The sequence below is a fragment of the Mesoplodon mirus genome (genome assembly GCF_964341445.2).
Source record: "Mesoplodon mirus genome assembly, chromosome: 18".
NCBI classification, from domain to species: domain Eukaryota; kingdom Metazoa; phylum Chordata; class Mammalia; order Artiodactyla; family Ziphiidae; genus Mesoplodon; species Mesoplodon mirus.
Window position 1 is genome coordinate 7,856,063 of NC_138994.1, and position 19,997 is coordinate 7,876,059.

The 19,997-nt window shown below is 51.6% G+C and overlaps 1 protein-coding gene across 1 annotated transcript in view; it reads left to right on the forward strand.

The window, feature by feature from the left end:
* Positions 1 to 18,651, forward strand: part of NMT1 (N-myristoyltransferase 1) — a 30,887-nt gene extending 12,236 nt beyond the window's left edge. Inside the window, exons 3-12 of the mRNA XM_082605106.1 lie at positions 2,277 to 2,421; positions 8,378 to 8,496; positions 9,059 to 9,150; positions 10,038 to 10,154; positions 10,955 to 11,125; positions 12,176 to 12,284; positions 15,246 to 15,416; positions 16,035 to 16,202; positions 17,209 to 17,346; positions 18,078 to 18,651. Coding sequence (XP_082461232.1) covers positions 2,277 to 2,421; positions 8,378 to 8,496; positions 9,059 to 9,150; positions 10,038 to 10,154; positions 10,955 to 11,125; positions 12,176 to 12,284; positions 15,246 to 15,416; positions 16,035 to 16,202; positions 17,209 to 17,346; positions 18,078 to 18,098 — 1,251 coding nt within the window. The 3' untranslated portion in view covers positions 18,099 to 18,651. The remainder of the gene's footprint in view (positions 1 to 2,276; positions 2,422 to 8,377; positions 8,497 to 9,058; positions 9,151 to 10,037; positions 10,155 to 10,954; positions 11,126 to 12,175; positions 12,285 to 15,245; positions 15,417 to 16,034; positions 16,203 to 17,208; positions 17,347 to 18,077) is intronic.
* The last annotated feature ends 1,346 nt before the right edge of the window (positions 18,652 to 19,997 follow it).

Below are 19,997 nucleotides of genomic sequence, written 5' to 3' on the forward strand. Positions count from 1 at the left end.
CCTTAAAAGGCACAGCACGTTTGACATTGACTCCCAAGCCTGGTGCCCCCTCAGAATTTATAGGTGCGTACCTGCATATGGGGTGTTGTGCTACGTGCCATAGAGTGATTCCCTTGTGACAGCCCCTGTGGCCTAGAGCAGTGGTCCTCGGCCTTTTCTGTCTTCAGTCCCCACCACTATGAGAATGAAAGGCCTGTTCCTATTAAGGCAGACCTTTATATCTTGCAAGCATTCTGTTGATGTTATGGTTACTGTAATGAGAACTGAGACTCCCACAGAGCCCATTTCTGAGTTCCATAGTTGAGAACCACTGGCCTAGAGCTTACCTCTGAGACTGACACACCGACACAAAACCCAGAAGTATGGGTAAGGATTGTTTTGTTTCTTAAATAAAGCCACATTAAAAAAAGAAAACCTTTTATTTCAGGTAAGTGCTGTCCTCTTCAAAGTAGGCCTTGGAGGAAGCTCGAAACATATCCATAATTCTTTTAGAATTGCCTCAGGTTACAAGCCTCACAAGAAATCCAGTCTTATTCCAGTATACCCACCCCTTGCTTTATGCCTCGAAAGTCATACTCCAACTTGAATCTCCTACCTTATTGAGATATGGCTTCAAGTAATTTTTTTGATATTTTCAATACCATACCCACTGTGAAAAAAAAAGTACTACCGTTATTGACCACCATGCTGGCCAGCTACGTTCTTGCCAGGTACATGGTTTAAATTAACCCCAACCTTCAATTTCTCTACAAGGTAGGTGGGGGTCTTCCCATTTTAAAGATGAGAGGAGGTGGTTTACCCAGGTCTTTCAGTCAGGAATCCTAGCCCAAGCCCATGCTTTGGCTTTAGGGATTCTTGTTTGTTTCTTTGTTTGTCTGGGGATGAGTGTTTGGATGACTCCAGGGGGGTTTGAATTCAAACCTTTATCAAAATGGTTCACTTTGAGATTAGAAAATCTCAACAAAACACCATTTATGTAGCCGTTCTGTTTTTCTCTTTATGAGAGTGTTGGAATACATAGTAAAGGATTTAGAAAAAATCATAGCAAGAGGAAGAAAATGAAAATCATTTCTAGTTCTACCTCCCAGGAATAAGCAATATAAATATGTTGGTTTATATTCTCTCTTTCCTTCACAATTTAAATGAATAAAAGATGTAGGAAAGTAGAAGTATTAGAAGTTATGGGTATTTGTATAATCTTAAGCTGGATATAAGATCCAGAAGCCATAAAAGAAAAGTGACAAATTTCAAACTTCTCTGTTGAAGTCAAGAGGTAAACAACAAACTGAGCAAGTACTTGCAATACATGAATCAGTAAATTTAAGATAATGAAATGAGTAGGCCATTCACAAAGAAAAAAATAAAGGTTTTTATATGAAAAGATGGTTAAATTTGCTATGAAAATTAAAGCAACATTTTTTTTCCCCTAGATTGGCAGAGATTAAGACTTGGTAAATCTGATGATGAGGGTCTTGAGAAACACGCTCCCATACACTGTTCACTGGGTTAATTGATATTCTCTTTTTAGAGAGTAAGTTGACAATATATATAATCTCAAACGTGCACCTCCTTTTACCCAGCAAGCCTCCTTTCTTAAACTTTATCCTGCAGAAATACGTATTCAGTGAGCAAAAAGAGATGTAGAAGAAAATTCATTGCAGCATTGTCTGTAAAACTGAAGACCAAAATCACCAAAATGCCATTGCTAGGGGGTTGGCCAGATATATTGTAGTCTGTGCACGCAGGGGACTCAGTTGTTGGAATGGGCAGGTCCGTGTGACTGTGTGGAACGGTCTCTGAGACATAGTGTTTAAAGAAGAACAGTCAGTAAAATAATACTTTATGATCCAATTTGAGTTTTTGAAAATTGTGTGTGTGTTTGGAACTTGCATGTCTGAAATTATATTTGCCTCTTCTCACCCTACCTCCCAAATTTAAGACTGTTGATGACAAGGATTATATTTGAGGGATGGGACTGTTGGGTTTTTTATCTTCTGTGTGTTTTTACATTGGTGCATTGTTTGAAATTTTACACTAAGCCATGTTTTGCCGTCAACCGTCATAAGACTGAGAAGAGGAGAAACCCTGTCGGAAGCACCTCCCTATCATTACTGCTCATCGTCAACCACTCTTTCTCCACTTGTCCTTCAACAGCTGACCTCTGAGGAACCACACCGCTTCTTTGAGTTGTACCCCCTTCACTCTTGGACTTGAATGAATCAAAAGTGTTTATTAATATAATGGGCCTTTTCTCTCCCCAACTTTGTCTTGTTCAGATGAACTCTTTGCCAGCAGAGAGGATCCAGGAAATACAGAAGGCCATTGAACTTTTTTCGGTAGGTCAGGGACCTGCGAAAACCATGGAGGAGGCTAGCAAGCGAAGCTACCAGTTCTGGGACACGCAGCCCGTCCCCAAACTGGGTATGTATTTGCTTTCTTCCCCAGGCGAAGGCAAAAGCAAAGGCAAGGGCAAGGGCAAGGGCGAGGGATGTGCCTCAGCCATGCTGAGGGTTCTGTGCCGGATTTGTGAGGGAGGGCGAGAGGGTTCTGTTGTTCCTTGGTGGTTGTTTTTTAGAGGATCGTCTTTACAGTGCAGTTCAGAAAAGACTGTTGTTCAGGGACCTCATCCTTTCACAGTAACACATATTGAGAACAAATAATGGTCCTTTTAGTCCATCATCATCCCGTATAAATCTACAAAGAAAAACAGGGCGTTGGCACGTGATGAGTGGGGATGTGTGCTCGTGGACCTGTCTTCCCACATAGATTTTACGGAGAGACTTGTTTATCTGGGCAAGTGTTTAATCTGGAGTGGGCCAGTCCCCAGCCTCTTCCCCTTGTCTCTCAAGACAGTGCGTGCTTAATAGATGCAAAATAATTTGACCTTTTGCTTAACAGTGATAGTTTAATTCCACCTGGAATACCATATGCAGGTTTGGTCGGCACCTCTTTAAAAAGCTATGATGAACTCTCAAAGGGGTGGGGGCAGGCAGAAAATAAAAGGATTCCAGAAGAGACTGGTCGTAGCAGAGTTAGAGATGCCTGCCGAGACTGAGCCACAGCTCACCTTGACGGCTGACTTCAGAGGGTGTTACTGATGGAACATTTTTGCAGTGGGTTGCATCATGCTCCTGGACCCATTGATAGCCCAGTTCCTATTTTCTGTGTGACTGGGAAAGTAGGTATGTTGAAAAAAAAGCGTGTTAACAACGAACATGAGTGACCTTCAGGCTGTCCACGTTACTGCTCCCCTCCGGTGACACAGTGAGATTTGACAGTGTGTTTGGTGGGGAGGAGGGGGGCGAGGGCAGAATGAAAGCCTGGTGAGGGGAGGGGGCGGCTGTGCCCAAGGAGAGTTGTCCACTCCAGAGTGTGCTCCTCCGGCCAGCAGGATGGCCATTGCTTAAGAGCTTGTAGACATGCAGAATCTCAAGCCCCAGACCTGCAGAATCAGAGCGTGCAGGGGATTTGTGTCCACTTCGAAAGTTTGAGAAGCTCTGCTCTGGAGCAGATGTAGTTTGTAGACAGCTTAGTCACAATCCAGAAGCAACCTGAGACGTGCCCCCCAGAGGGTGTGAAGCAAAGCAGTGCTTAGATGGTTGTGAGTCGTGAATCAGCAGCAGGCACTGTTCTAGAGCCCTGCCCTCACCCATCCACCAGGTCTGTTGAGCTGCCCAGGTCAGCCAGGTCCCAGGCCACTGGCTAAGCCCTCCAGCAAGGCTTTGGGTCACAGTAATGCTATTCTTAGGGTATTACAGGTAACGGGCCCTGGTGACCACTCCCCCACGAAGCAGCAGGAAGAAACAAGAGCCACACTCCACCTCTGAGTGAATTGCAGGAAGAGGCATTCGGGGGTGGGGGGCTGTTGTGCACCTTGGCTGTTTTCAGGTGGGGTTTTGGTTTGATTTTATTCTTCATTAAGAATTTGCAAATGGGTGACTTTGCTCCATTCTTCATAGACATGGAACCTGGTGAAGAGGCCAGTTGGGAGTAACGGGCTTCTCTTCTGCTTTAGCTCATTTACTCTTTGTTGTTTGCCTCAGTTTCTCCACCTGTATATAGACAGTGCTCCTGTTTTGTTCTCAGAAAGCTCGTGAAAAAGCCACGCTATTGCTCACAGGGACGTAGATGGCCTCGGGAAGGTGGAAGGAGGCTGTTTTGTTTCTTCTCGATATGCCTTCTGGGCAGTGTGTGGCGTGGGGCTCTGTGGAAGAGTGATCACTCCGAGCTTCTGGCCAGTCTGCCTTTCAGGTCCATGGTCAGTCAGGTCCAAATAAAGGATTCCTTTGTGTCTGTGAGTCAGCCCATAGAAAGTACCACGTTATAGGCATCAGTTGGTCCACGTGGCTGAGGTGTCACCCCATTTCTGCTTCTGACTGTCCTTAGGGTAGAGTGATGTATAGCTTCTTGCTTTAATTTTTTCCACTTAACTGGGGGCTAATAATTGTGAGACTCAAGCATATGAAGTGTACTGTGTTTGCAGCACTCCCCAACTTGTGGCGAGAGTTAGATTGTATTTCACTCAAAAGACTTAGAATTCTTTAGAAGTTTAAAACCATCTGGGACTTCCCTGGTGGCGCAGTGGTTAAGAATCCTCCTGCCAATGCAGGGAACACGGGTTCAAGCCCTGGTCCGGGAAGATCCCACATGCCGCGGAGCAGCTAAGCCCGTGCGCCACAACTACTGAGCCTGTGCTCCAGAGCCCATGAGCCACAACTACTGAGCCCGCATGCCACAGCTACTGAAGCCTGCATGCCTAGAGCCCATGCTCTGCAACAAGAGAAGCCACCGCAATGAGAAGCCTGTGCACCGCAACGAAGAGTAGCCCCTGCTCTCTGCAACTGGAGAATGCCTGCACGTAGCAACAAAGACCCAACGCAGCCACAAATAAATAAATAAATGTATTAAAAAAAAATCATCCTAAGTTCACCATTGAAAGGCCTGTAAACAGCCAGTGTCTTCAGCTGTGTAACAGTTCTTTGTGCTCCCAGATCAACTTTTGATCTCCCTTTTCAGACCATGTCCTTCTCCTTTTTCAGTCACCCCTTTTTCCTACGCTAGTTGGGGGAAGGTGAGGAATCCTTTTACTTTGCCTAACCTTAGTGGGGTGAATCTGGCCACTGTTAGATTAGTTTAAAAAGTAACTCTCCCAAAGAAAGGGAGAAGGCAGACTCGTACTTGGTTGCCCCGGGCCCTGAGAGAGAAGCTTCCCCACTTTGTCCCTTGTCCTGCTCGTTTGGCTTAAGGTCTCCCAGATCTCACATTCTTTTCTCCCATGTCCTTCACGGGTGCACTGTGGCGCTTAGTTTTGCATCTCGGATGTTAGAAGGCAGAGAGAGAATTTGGGGGTAGAGTGTATAGAAAGAAACCCATTGAAAGTCCAGGGTTTTCTTTCAGAGTTCCCAGTGTCCTCCTCAGCTGCTCGCTGGCTCATGGTGGCCTAGAGACAGCTGGCTGCATTCCTGTCATGCTCTGCAGAACAGCCCACGCCAACTCAGCCAGAGGTGCTCAGGAGCCATTAGAAGGTGGCAGGCAGGCCAGTCTCCACCGAGCAGTGCAGGCAGGAGCCCTGGGCCGCTCTCAGCTTTGCTGGCACCCCAGACCGCGAGTCTGTTCAAAGTGCTTCTGCTTTCTCAGTGTTTCCTCTAACTCTGCTTTGTCAGCTATGTCTTGCAGGTGCCACACAGCCTTGAGATAACCTGTGAGAGCTAGTTTGTCAACACATAGATTAAGACTTACCAATTGAATATTGTATAAAAGTTCACTCAGTAATGTCACTTGACAAGCACTTATTGAGTGCTCTTTGTAAAATTCAAATCTCAGGAAGTCACTACTCCCTCCCCGCCCCCTCAAAGACCCGTTCAGGATGTCCCACAGCCTTGAGGATGAAGTCCAGCCTCGGTAGTAGCTCGCAGGGTCCTCCACGATTGGTCCCCACTCTCCTCTTCAGCCTCCTCTCCTAGTTTCCTTCCTTCCCCGGCTTCATCTCCAGGCCTTGACTGTGCTGTTCCCTCTGTGTACCCCCCCTCCCTGCCCCACCCAGTCCACTCCTGCCTAATTCCTAGTTATCCTTGAGATCACATCTTTAGATATTTCTTCTGAGAGGTCTTTCCTGACCCTTCCCCCTCCTCCCCCTCCTACCATACTTCACTGTCCTGGACTCTCATTATACTGAGTGACAGGTGCCTGCTTGCTTGTCTCTTTGGTGCCCATGATGATGAGGACCTGTGTCCATTTCATTTGCCAGCTCCTGCCCCAGAGCTGGAGCATTCTAGGATTCTGTGAACACATGGTGAAGGCGCAAATGGAAATGCTTGGTGCATGCAGGACCTAGTAACCAGCCTAAATGAAATGATTTGGCCTTGAGACTATTGTCATGTAGTGGCAAAGACCACCGGTATCTTGTCCGTGAAATCATTTAGGGAAAAAAAATTGATAAAAAGGTTCTGAAGTTTAAAGATGTCTTTTGGAGGGCTTCCCTGGTGGCGCAGTGGTTAAGAATCTGCCTGCCCATGCAGGGGACATGGGTTTGAACCCTGGCCCGGGAAGATCCCACATGCCGCAAAGCAACCTAAGCCTGTGCGCCACAGCTGCTGAGCTTGTGCTCTAGATCCCGCGAGCCACACTGCTGAGCCCGTGTGCCACAACTACTGAAGCCTGTGCACCTAGAGCCTGTGCTCTGCAAAAAGAGAAGCCACTGCAATGAGAAGCCCGCACACTGCAACGAAGAGTAGCCCCTGCTCGCTGCAATTAGAGAAAGCCTGCGTGCAGCAATGAAGACCCAACACAGCCATAGATAGATAAATGAAGACGTCTTTTGCAAAGGGTATAAATTCAAAACAAGATAGGGAAAATTGATTAGCACCTAGACTAGAGTAGAAATTCTTGGTACTTTCCAAGGGTCCGGCCCTTGGCTTGGTAGGCTCAAAAAGTTATACGTGGCAGGGAATTGAAAGTGGATTGACTTATATTAAACCAATTCACAAGGGCTGCTTTATGAATTAATCAAAAGGCCAATTTCTAAACCAGGGGAAAAAAATATATAACCGCTCTCCCAAGGAAACCTTTTTGGGAGCAGCTTATAAATAAGAGTTAGCTGGATTCTTCCCTGCTGTGTCCCCACTGTTGCCTGTACTTTGCAATTTGTGACCCTTAGCACATTGGTAATGACTCATTTCTTGAATGTTTCCCCAGAAGGTAGTGCATCTTGTGAGGCCAGGGACCTTGTCTTTTCCCAGCTCTGTCCTGGTACACCATGTCTGACTGGTGTTCAGTAAATGTGCCGGGCGAGAGTTAGATGGTCAGTCCTGATGGTGTTGTCTTCAGCTCATGGCTGGATGCAGCCATTTCTACTACACCTGCCCCACAGATCCATCACTGGGAGGGTCCACAGCTTCCTGTTACACGTTAGAATGGTGTTTGGGCCAGGAGTCCAAATGTCAGTAAAAGCATGAACTGAGTGCCTAGAATGTACAGAGCCTTGTGCTGGGAGCCGTGTACTGAGTGGTCCCCTGTAAAGACTGTTTTCAAAATGTACTAAACATTTCTTTCTTCTAAGTTGTGAACATGAATGAGCTCTGAATTGTAGAATCTGCCAGGGCCAAATAATTCCAGGGACCAAAATTAAGTGGCTGATTTGTCTGAGTTTATCAGATAGGTCTGATTTGGCTGGGGTTGGGAATCAGGGCTCTGTCTTCTCAGCACGCCCCGCACTTCCTACGTACTCCACAGGGGAAGGGTGTCTGTCCCGGGTGGAGATGTCCCGTCAGAGGGTAACTTCCCAGCAGCGTGGTGTAGACTCAGTGATTCAGCCTGAAGTCGCTCACAGAGCTCTGTAAACACCGAGGGCCTGAGCTGGCAGCGGCAGTTAAGTGGCCCACGTTGTTCAAAGCCAAGGCTGGCAGGGCCCAGAGTGAGCCTGGCGCCTGGACGCCATTGTCTAGCTCAGGAATAGGCCCAGTACGTTGTTGTTGCTGTTGACACAAAAGCAGCCTTGTTGCAACTCCTTATAAATCCATCCAGGTCGACGGGCCTGGGCCAGGGCCATGACAGCACTCTACACCAACCAGGAGGCAGGACGCCAAACTAGTCAAGATAAATGTTTGTCATCCAGTAACCAAAGGGAGATTTAAAAGAATGTGCAAGAAACCAACCACCTTGGATCCCACTGATTGTTCTTAAGTTTGGCCATGAATTGGCCCTCAGCTAGGGGCCAGGGGTAGCTGGAGAGATGGTCTGCAGTTGCCAAGAACAGAGTGTTCTTCAGATGGAGGGCTCCTGGGGATAGGAGGAATTTGCTGAGGTCAGTCTTTGAGCTGAGCCCCTTCCTTCCCCTGGGAGGCCGAGCGTGAGGCTTATGGCTGTGCTCTTCTTCCAGGGGAAGTCGTGAACACACATGGCCCCGTGGAGCCTGACAAAGACAACATCCGCCAGGAACCCTACACGCTGCCCCAGGACTTCACCTGGGATGCCCTGGACCTGGGGGACCGTGGTGTGGTGAGTAGGCCTGGGTGGGCCAGCAGTGTGCACCGGCTGCCACTTGCACGAAGAGGCCTGCAGTCACATCGAGACGGCTTCTACGCAGGCCTTCCTCAAGGGCTCTCTTAAGAGCTGAGCCAAGCAGGTCTGAGCAGACCCCCATCTGTTGCCTCTGGGGCCTGCCCACGACTCCACATAAATAGCTCTTGGCTTCTCTGGCAGGTTGAGAGTTAACCCCTGCCACTCCCCAAGGCAGATACCTTTTCTTCATGCTTTCATTTTTCTTGTTCATCCATTTATTCAGTCCCTGGCCTTAACGATGGAGTGGCTGGTTAGTTGGGTGACATTCTTGGTCCGCCCCTTCAGGTACTTAAGTCTGCCACTCTACCCTTGGTGGCTCAGTTTCCTGTTAAGCACTAGGGCGCTTGTTCCAGGAGTCCCTGCCATGAAAAGGATTTGTGAGATTAAGCATAGTTTTTGGTAGTTTGCCTTGTCCTGAAAGGCTTGGGGCCCCAGGGCACTGGAGTTCGTCCCCACCCCCGGCAGGACACCTCTAAGGCCACTCCTCGTCTCTCTACAGCTGAAAGAACTCTACACGCTCCTGAACGAGAATTATGTGGAAGATGATGACAACATGTTCCGATTTGATTATTCTCCCGAATTTCTTTTGTGGTGAGTTGTCAGGGCTTTCTTATTCAGGTTCCAGAGCCAGGCATGGAGCAGAACAGCGACAGGGCACCAGATCTTTCATCCCTGCTAAGAGCCATCCTTTTAATGACAAACGAGTATGCGATTTTTGAGTTCCTGCTGCTCGTGGAGCTTAGAATCGAAACCTTATTTAAGACAGAATGACTGGGTCAGGGGTTCCTTTATGGAATTCGTACCCAGAGGAAAAGATCGTCTGTTGTATGGTGACTTTATGTAAGAAGGGAGGGAGGGATGAGACCTGCTAAGATTGAAAAGAAAAGAGGTCGTTTTCGATCCATTTCCTGAGCATGCTCTGTTGTATGAAAATGACCTTGCCTGGCTGGGCCACCCACCCTCCCGGGCCTCGTTTAATATCCGGGAAGGTAGAGGCATGAGGCCAGCACGGAGGGGGTCTGCCTGAAAGGGGAGGGAAAGGAAGACTGGCCAAGCGGAAAGAGAGGAGGTGATGGTGCTTGCGGGGAGGTGGAGCCCAGAGCTCCAGAGGCTCCACAGTCAGCTCCCAACCATGGGACCCACTGGACTCGAAGCCAAGGAGGCCGGTGCTCCGGCTCAGGCTGTCAGAGTAAGTGAGCGCAAAGAAACTGGATCAGTATGAAATCTCCACTGTGACAGCCCTGGGTTGGGTGAGCAAGCAGGCCAAGTGAACTGAGCAGAAAGAAAGGGCTGTGGCTCGATCCCATTGGTGTCCAGGAGGGTTTGGCCCTAAAGAGAAATAGGAGAATTGAGCTGTTCACCCCCACTCAGGGAGGTGGTAGCGCGAGCTTAGAACCAGACTCGGCGGTGGAGCCCAGACGGTCCCCCAAGCCCGCCGGTGAGCAGCACCCCGGCTACAGCCCCCGTCTCTCCTCTAGGGCTCTCCGGCCGCCTGGCTGGCTCCCCCAGTGGCACTGTGGGGTTCGAGTGGTCTCGAGTCGGAAACTGGTTGGGTTCATCAGCGCCATCCCGGCAAACATCCATATCTATGACACGTAAGCTCCAGCGCCACTCCCACCCCCCGCATCCCCACCATCCTGCTGGGTCTGGGAAGGTGGGGGGGAAACATGCGCATACTTTCCGTAGAAGAAAGAGGGAAGTTCCCACGAAGGGAGGGAGCTTGGGTCATGGGAATAGAAATTCATCATAGAAACCACCTGTCTGGCTCTGAATTGTTGCTGGTGCTCTTGTCTGTGACCTGGGCTGGAAGGAGTCCACCCTGAGGGCTGGTGCACTCCCTGACCAGCAGTTCAGCATTTGCATTTGCGCCACTCACGCATCAACACACTCAAGCCGCTTCAGAAGTGGGTGGGTGTGACTCACAACCACATTGTCACGGGGCCTTCAAGCTCTGCTCTTCATTTTCCCTGGAAACGTCAGAACCATCTACCACAGCCTTCTGGGCTTAGAGGCTGTGGATTCTTGGAGGAGTCAGAACCCCTGAAATCCTAGAATAACCCTTGACTTACTCTGTGGGGTTCCTGACGGCTAAAGGCAGGACCCTGCCAGCCTACTATTGGGGCTTCACCAGGGAGATGCTGTGGTGCCTTAAATAAAGGAGTTTGCTTGAGTCCCACTTACCTTTGGAGGTAGAGTCTGTAGAGAGTGGGCCCCTTGCCTGGTGCAGCAGAGCAGGGCAGTGGGAGGGTGTCCGAGTCCCGACTGCTGAGTGCAGGCAGAGGCAGAACAGGAGCCTGTGCTGAGGGCCCCGGTCCCTGCAGGGCGCTCCATGTGCTGGACAGGATTACCTTGCCTGTTAAGAGCCTTGTCCCTGGGTTGTTTCCTTCCTCTTCAGAGAGAAGAAGATGGTAGAGATCAACTTCCTGTGTGTCCACAAGAAGCTGCGTTCCAAGAGGGTGGCTCCAGTCCTGATCCGTGAGATAACCCGGCGGGTGCACCTGGAGGGCATCTTCCAAGCTGTTTACACTGCCGGGGTGGTATTACCAAAGCCTGTTGGCACCTGCAGGTAAAAAAAACTCTTCTTTGCAAGGTCCTAGAAACGGCGACATGCCCGCTCTAGTTGAGGAGCTTGTGTCACTGTGAGTCACAGTTCTGCCCCTCAGCGTGTGCCCTAGAGCCTCTCGCTGCTCTGGTGTCTGATAAGGTGGGGGGTGGTGCCCACAGGAGCCGGGTGGGGCACACACGGGAGTGACGGGGAGGCTGTAGGAACAGCAGCCTGCACAGTGCGTGCCCTGCCCAAAGGGATTAGGCTTTCTTAGCGCCCCCTGATTCCTTCCATTTGGAAATGGTGGGGGTCAGTCTGCTGGGGTCTTGTTCTCGTTTTTAAGGGTGAGGCCAAATCTGGATTTTTATGGTAAATGTCCTAAAGTTTTAAATGGTTGGCTCAATTTTGTTCTGAATATTATGTGGGCCGAAGAGAGCATGTCTGATCCCTGTGTGCACCAAGCACAACCTCTGCCTTCGAAAGTTCTTTGAAACAATTGAATACTCTGCTTTAAGAACTTCAAAAGTGAAAACACCAGGCAAATGCTGGAAAGGAGGAGGCAGAGGTAAACGTTCCGAGAACTAGAAGTCTCTTCCGTTGACTTGATTCCAGGAGTGGGGATCGCTGTTCCCAGACAAATACTGTTACAGAGGAGTGGCTTGTGAACTTGACAAAGAAAATATAGGAAGCGCTGTGGCCACTCTGCACTCACTGTGGGGAGGTTGGAGATCTGGGGTGACGCCACTGGCTCAGGTGGGGCCTGACGGGTCTCTTACGCCACCTGCCGGCCATCTTGAGATCCCCGTGCCATTGTCCTTTTTTTTTTTTTTTTAATATTTATTTGGTTGTGCTGGTTCTTAGTTGCGGCACGTGGGCTCCTTAGTTGCAGCATGCGAACCGTTAGTTGCGGCATGCATGTGGGATCTAGTTCCCTAACCAGGGATCAAACCCAAGCCCCCTGCATTGGGAGCGCAGAGTCTTAACCACTGTGCCACCAGGGAAGTCCCGCCGTTGTCCTTTTAATGAGACTTGCCATAGTCCTCTGAGGACAGGACATTTGTGTCCCCACAGGTACTGGCATCGGTCCCTAAACCCCCGGAAGCTGATTGAAGTGAAGTTCTCCCACTTGAGCAGAAATATGACCATGCAACGCACCATGAAGCTCTACCGACTTCCAGAGGCCAGTGGTGCTTCGGGGCCCTGGGCAGGGGCAGGAGGGAGGCCAAGGAGAGCCTCGCCCTCAGCAGGAAAGGAGTGGGGCCTGGGCGGGGAGGAGGGGGCTCTTACCAGAAAAGCAACTCAACCCGTAGTTTCCGGGTTCCTAGCCTTTCCATCCTGTCGTTCTGTTATCTGTAGCAAGGTTTTTATTTTAGCTGGACTTTCTCTGTTCTCCTGAGCCTGCACGTGGGCTAGTTTCTCTGCCATCTGTTGGCAGACTCAGAGAACACCTATTCCGTGTAATTTTAGCCTAAGTGAAGCATAATGGAGAGAGGAATCCACTCACTGGTATGCAGCACATCCCAGGACCCAGCGGAAATGAGCCACAGAGCATCTGCTGCTCCCTCTGCCGAGTCAGGTGGAGGAGAGGTGGCTTGAGTTTGTGAGGGGAGCCCAGATTTCCAGTCCCAGTCCTCCCGCCCAGATTTTGCCGCCGAAGGACTAGGCAGCCTGCAGTGAGCTGGTTTTCTCCTCTGGGCCTCGGTTTGCCTAGTTTGCCAGTGAGACAGACGCTCCTTGTTCTCCTGTTGTGCCTGTCTTCAGGAGCCTAATGGATCTTAAAATCCCTTCTCTTCCCTCAGAGCTCTTCCGGGCAGTGTCAGCACAGTTATTGGATGCCTGCTGATCAGAGGGCTGCCCGCCTGGACTCGTCAGCCACCAAACTGGATTAATCGCCCTGGGATTGGGCTGATCCACCCCTGGATTGGGGTCATTAGTGCCCCGCTTTGAGAGCCCGCTGCAGCATAGTTAGGCACTGCCCAGGAAACCAGATTAGGGAGCCATGATGAGTGTCCCCTTGGGCCACTGGAGAGCATTCTTAAAGTGTAGCAGCTGGAAGAACGTCTTTGGATCTCCCCGCCTGTGGGTGAGAACCCCAGCATGGCTGCTTTTTCAGTCCAGGATTTGAGGTGTCATTTTGGGAGCTACCATGTAGAAACAAGGTCACTAAGTGTTCCCTAGAGACATCAGGATTATCAAGGAATTATGGCAGCTAGAGGTCCTGGAACTGCAGTTTTAAATTTATTTATTTACTCACTTATTTTTGGCTGCTTTGGATCTTCGTTGCTGTGCGCAGGCTTTCTTTAGTTGTGGCCAGCTGGGGCTACTGTTCGTTGCAGTGCGCGGACTTCTCATTGCAGTGCCTTCTCGTTGCGGAGCACGGGCTCTAGGTGCACAGGCTTCAGTAGTTGTAGTGCCAGGGCTCAGAAGTTGTGGCGCACGGGCTTAGTTGCTCCGTGGCATGTGGGATCTTCCCGGACCAGGGCTCGAACCCATGTCCCCTGCATCGGCAGGCGGATTCTTAACCACTGCGCCACCAGGGAAGTCCCCTGGAACTGCAGTTTTAAAAGCAATTCCTGTACACCTGAAACTAAGACAACATTGTTAATCAACTATACTCTGATATAAAATTTAAAAAAAAAAAGAAGCAATTCCTGCATTAGGAAGCAGTTGTGTCAGGCAATGACTGAGGTATATAAACTAACTCTACCCTGATTTCAGATTCGGCTGACCCCACCTTTGTGTTTTAAGCCTTTGGGAATGTTCCCTGAGCCCCAGTATTTACTCTGGAGCATCACATGGGTTCATTCCACTGAAGCATTTTCTAAGGAGAAGCAGCTGTGGGGTGGGATTCTGGCATGAGATTAAATCCTGGGAGTTTGGTGCTTTTCTTCTGAATTTTACTTGCAGCAGTGTCCTGCCAGGGGCAGTACTGGGGTAGGGGTGTCCAAGTGGATAGGCAAGGCAGGCATCCAGTGTAGGCTCTGCCGGGCCCGGGGTTCCATGGTGCCTGTGGCTGGGCGGCTGTCTGTGAAGTGCTCTAAGTCTGTAGGAGAGAGAGCGGTGTAGGAAGAGATGAGCTGCAGTTCAGTGGGAAAAGGTTGCGAGGCTCGGAGGAGAGGGGCCAAGGAAGGCTTTACTGAGGCCCAGGAGTAGCACCGGGCTGGGCCTACCCCAGCACATCCATGGGGTGGTCAGGGTTTCTCCATCATGGCACCATTGACATTTTGGGTTGGGTAATTCTTTTTCTTTTTAATAGATAAATTTATTTATTTATTTTTGGCTGCGTGGGGTTTTCGTTGCTGCGTGCTTCTTCAGTTGCGGCGAGCAGGGGCTACTCTTCATTGCGGTGCGCAGGCTTCTCATTGCGGTGGCTTCTCTTGTTGTGGCGCACGGGCTCTAGGTGCGCGGGCTTCAGTGGTCGTGGCGCATGGGCTCAGCTGCTCCGCGGCATGTGGGATCTTCCCGCACCAGGGCTCGAACCCCTGTCCCCTGCATTGGTAGGCAGATTCTTAACCACTGCGCCACCAGGGAAGTCCCTGGGTTGGGTAATTCTTCATCACGGAGACCGTCCTGTGCGTTGTAGGATGTTTAGCAGCATCCCTGGCTTCTACCCACTAGATGCCATAGCACCCCTCCCTCTGGTTGTGACAACCAAAAATGTCTCTGAATGTTGTCAAATGTCCCCTGGGGACAAAATTGCTCCTGTTGAGAGCCACTGGGCTAGAGAGACACAAGATCACAGCCAGAAGAGCCACCGGTCCCGAGGGTGGAAGGTCTTGTGTTCTGTGTTAGGGAGCTTGGAACAGGGAGGGCTGTGACGGGCTGTGTTTTCTTAGGAAGCCGGCCTGGGCCATGTGGATAAGAGATTGACGCAGCCTTAGTCAAGGATGGCAGCCTTAACCACGAGGGCAAGGGCCAAAGACACTGCAGGGGCAGGACTTGTGCCGGAGTGGATGTGGACAGTGGGTGAGAGGGAGCTGCCTGGGAAAGCTGAGGAGTCTCTCTTGAGGGCCTGGGTGGATAGACTCAGGGTCGGGGTAGGAAGGGAGACAGTGTGAGCTTTTTGGTTCATGTAGGACTTGAGAGGGAGCCAGGGTGCTCACGGTCAGCACCTCTGACGCTCTCTGGTTCTTTCTTCCAGACTCCCAAGACAGCTGGGCTGCGACCAATGGAGAAAAAAGACATTGCAGTCGTGCACCAGCTTCTCACCCAGTACCTGCAGCAGTTTCACCTCACGCCAGTCATGAGCCGAGAGGAGGTGGAGCACTGGTTCTACCCCCAGGAGAATATCATCGACACCTTTGTGGTGGAGGTGAGTGGGGACGGGCGTTCCGGCCTCTGCCCCGTTGGCGGGGAGGCGTCCTCCCTAGGTGGCTGGCGTCCCCAGGCTCGGTGACTGAAGAGCGATTGATGGGAGCGTGGGCACCCTGGACTTCCTTGACCATCCGTGCTCGGTCCCCACTAAAGACAGGAAGTTGTAGCTTGCGTTGGCCAAGATGAGCCTTTGGGGACCCGGTGTGAGCCCTTCCTCTCCCCCACCCCCACCCCCACTGGTGACTCACAGTAGAGAGAGCTGAGCCTCTCTCGGTCAGGTGAGCCTTCGACTCCCTGCCTGTCCCCGCTTGGTCTGGCGCCGGCCAGGTGTGCTGGGTCCTGGGAGCCGTGAGAAGGCCCTGGCACCACTGGCGGGGAAGGATCATGGCAGGTTCAGCCCACAGCCCGGCCTGGATTTTCCTCCCAGCTCTGTCCTCACGTTCCCTCGGCCGTGTGTTTTCTTCTCCCTGCATATCCTGTTTCAGTTTCCACCCATTCATCCAGAGCGGCAGAGCTGCCTGAGGGTGGCGGAGTGCAGTAGAAAACATTTTGCTCCCAGGTTGCAGGAGCCCTGTGCCTGTGTGACACTGCCTTCTTCCTATTGCCTCCCCTTCAGAATGCAAACGGTGAGGTGACCGACTTCCTGAGCTTTTATACACTTCCGTCCACCATCATGAATCACCCGACCCACAAGAGTCTAAAGGCTGCTTATTCTTTCTACAACGTCCACACCCAGACCCCGCTTCTAGATCTCATGAGCGACGCCCTCGTCCTCGCCAAAATGGTGAGGAGCGGATCAGAGGGAAGGGGCCGTGGGGGGGGTGGTGAGCACAGCTCACAGGTAGCTGCCCACAGGCTGGGGGCTTTGAGGCCTCCTCCCCCTCGTGCTCCACCAGCCTAGCACTTTTCAGCCAGCAGCTCAAAACTAGGAGGGAGCAAGGAGCGCCCACACTAAGTGAAGGCATTGAACTCCTGATTTATTTCAGTGAGTTTTATTCTTACGGTAGGCACTGCCAAGGAGCCTGAATAGCCAGGCCTGCTCGGGGAGTGGAGGTGTTCTCCTTACGACCTCCCCAGTGTGGGAATGGGGAGATGGGTGTCTTGCGGTGATTCGTTGGAGCGGCTGACAGTAGGGCGTGGGGGGAGGGGCCCGGGCTTCTCTTACACTGGAGAGGCCTCCAGGCAGTCCTGCCCCATGGGTTCTGCCTGCGCCTGGCCCAGCCCACTGTGCGCCAGCTGAACAATGACAGGCCAGTCGCTGCCCTGGGAGAGCTTCTGATCAAGTTGGTGAGATTTAGGAAGTGTCTGTTGCAGCCTCAAAGCAGCATATCAAATGTCGTAAAATCCCTCGGTGCACAAAGGCCTCGGAGTTAGAATGTCAGGGAGTGAGGGAGCAGTGCAAATGCCCAGTGGCTCATGGGAGTCAGCTTTTCAGAGGAAAAGGTTCAGGGTTTGGTCTCCAGAGAGGGCTGTGGAAATTACGAGAGTGTTTCAGGGAAGTGTAACAAGGAACAGTGGGAGCGGTGGCCTGGACACTGCGTACACAAGTGTGTAGTCAGGCGCACGCCGAGGAGAGGCCGGGTAGGGTGCTCAGAGCATCATAAGAACCACCACCAGAGAGCGGGGTGCTGGCCGCAGTCTGGATGTAACACGGAAGCAGCAGGAGCTTCTGAAGGAAGATTGCTCCCCTGGCTGCCTGTGGATGGTTTTGATATGATAGAAAAGGGCAGGAAGGTGAGGTAGCTTTCACCTGTCTTCACCTGTTCTTGTCTCTCCCTGCTGCCATGCAGAAAGGGTTTGACGTATTCAATGCACTGGATCTCATGGAGAACAAAACCTTCCTGGAGAAGCTCAAGTTTGGCATAGGGGACGGCAACCTACAGTATTACCTTTACAATTGGAAGTGCCCCAGCATGGGGGCAGAGAAGGTACGTACGCGCTAGGTGCCGCCTCCCACCGAGCTCCCTCGCAGTCAGGCCCACGGCTGGGCCTGTGTGGGTCAGGGAGTTGGCGTCTCCGACGGAACCAGGACCTCGGGTCTGGGATCCAGCATCAGTCTGGGCCCTTGAAAGGTCCCTCCCTCTGGTGACCAGACCAGGAGGGTCAGTATTCTCCTTTCAGCAGCTGATGTGAGGGTGGCAGAGGGCATGGCCCCGAGAGCCACGCAGAAGCAGGAAGGTTGTCTCCAGCCTCTCCTCCCACCCGGTGAGCTGCCTCATCCAACTGGGGGCAGGGCTTCAGGACCGTCCCAGGATGCTGTGCGAGTCGCATGCCCCTGGTCAGGCAGGAAGGGAGAGTCTGAGGCCCTGAGCGGGTTTTCCTCTGCTGGGCTGCTGCCCTTATCCCAGTGTGGCCCTTCCTCCTCCGCCAGCTCCCAAAGGCAGCTCAGGGCCGTGGGGGTAGCTGGCGCTCACGGGGTGGCTGACAGGTGAGGGCAGCCTTGTGCCCAGTAGTCCTCGGGCTGCCACAGCTGCTTTCATTAAAAGGTCTGATGTATAAAGCACCAGAGGAGGTTGGGTGAGAGCCCTGGGCTCGTCACTCAGCACGGAGGCGCTCTGCGGGCTCCACCAGTCACTGGGACGGCAGGACTGGGCGGGGGAGTGGGAGAGGCTTTGGACAGCTGTCACCTCAACTCTGCCTCTCCCCCTGGCTCTCCTAGGTTGGGCTGGTGTTACAGTAACCAGTTGCCAGTGAGATTCTGGATAAAGCCACTGAGAATTCAAACCAGGAAATGGAGCCCCACCACTTGTTGGTCCAGTTTTCACAAACGTGAGAATCCCTGGCAAAGGGACCAGAACTGAACTGGCTTTACAAACCGCCACTGAACTTGATGATTGTATTGCAATGGCGTAGGCTGCGTGATGTCACCTCTGGCCCTGTCTCTGGTCTCCCTGTTTTCCAATTAATCACATCATTTTTGTTTGTTTGTTTGCGGTACGTGGGCCTCTCACTGTTGTGGCCTCTCCCGTTGCGGAGCACAGGCTCCGGACGCGCAGGCTCAGCGGCCGTGGCTCGTGGGCCCAGCCGCTCCGCGGCATGTGGGATCTTCCCGGACCGGGGCACGAACCCGTGTCCCCTGCATCGGCAGGCGGACCCTCAACCACTGCGCCACCAGGGAAGCCCTAATCACATCATTATGCAGCCGTGATCAAGGGAATGTAACTGCTGAAAACTAGCTCGTGATTGGCATATTATGGAATTAACGGGTGAATAATAAAAGTATATATATATTATATATATATATATAAATATTTTAAATATCTTTCATGTTCCAAATGTACAAGGATGTTTGGTCTCTAATGAAAAACTGAATCCAGATCATTCCTCAAAATTAGAATCTCAGGCCAGTGCCAGACAAACACATTGGTACAGTGAATTGTTTCCTTCTGAAAGCAGGCATTGACTTTTCTTGAGGGAGCAGGAGAAAGAGGATGTGGGGAACATTATCCAGTTCCCCTCTGAATCAGCTGGAATATTGGCTTCGAGAAGGTGGGGTGGGGTGGAAGGGCCGTGCAGGCTTTGGGGAGAGCTCGGTTCTCTTAGAATGTCAGGTGGAGTCCTGGCTGGGGCTGACCCAACTCGGAGGTTTTCCTGCGGGGGCCACACCTTTTCTGCGTCCTAAACCTGGGTGGCGGGGATGACCTGTGGAAGCGGGTTTCATGAATCAAGTCCCTCTTCCAATCCTCTTGGCCTGCTCCCTGTAGGAAGTCATCCTGCCAACTGATTTTTAAATCAGGGCTCATTAGCCAGCTGTTGCCAACCTTATGTTACGGGGATAAGTCCCCTGTGAGATTATGTTTTTCCACTGCCTGGGGTGACTGGCAGTTTTGAAGGGGACCTTTGACCTCCTTGTAGCATCTGGATCGTTGTGAAGACCACATCAGTGCAAATCCTGCTTAGCTCATCTTAGAGCAAAGAGCCAGGAGGACCCTGATGCCCCCAGGGTGGTTGGGCAAGGATGGCGTGGGGCCGATGATACCCAGACCTCCAGCCACCAGCCCTTGGCCTGTGCCTTCCAACCCGTTAGCCATCTCTCATGCTCCTTTCCAAGACACACAGCCTGCGAGTAGCAGCAAGGAGTGGTGGCTAGACGCTGATCTGGACTTGGCGACAGGAATGATTTCCTGTTGTCGTTGGCTGAGTCTGATTTTCACTGATGATGTTTTGTGGATTTTTGTGGTGGTGGTGATGGTTGCTGATGCTGCCGATGGCCCCCAGAATTATGGAGCCTCTGGTCACGTGGCTGTCGTGTAGGCATTCCTCAGTTGTGCTCAGCCAAGTGGCTTGGGGAGGATTGGGCTGCGAATTGTCAGCAGCAACCCATGTGCAGGCTTGTATGTAACTTTTGCTCTAGGAGGAGGTAAGTGGTGTGGGGTGTGGGGTTTCCTGGCTGCTTTCACCTCTCAGCTACTTGTAGAGGGAAGGAAGCCTTAGCCCGCAGGCCTGTAGGGCTGTGTTGCAGGCTGTGGGTTTTGGTGAGAGATGCCCCAGGCTGATTCTGCAGGGTCCCCAGAGCTGGAGGGAATCATGTGCTTGGGATGGGGCTGTTCTGCCTCTGCACACGCAGGACTGCTGGAGC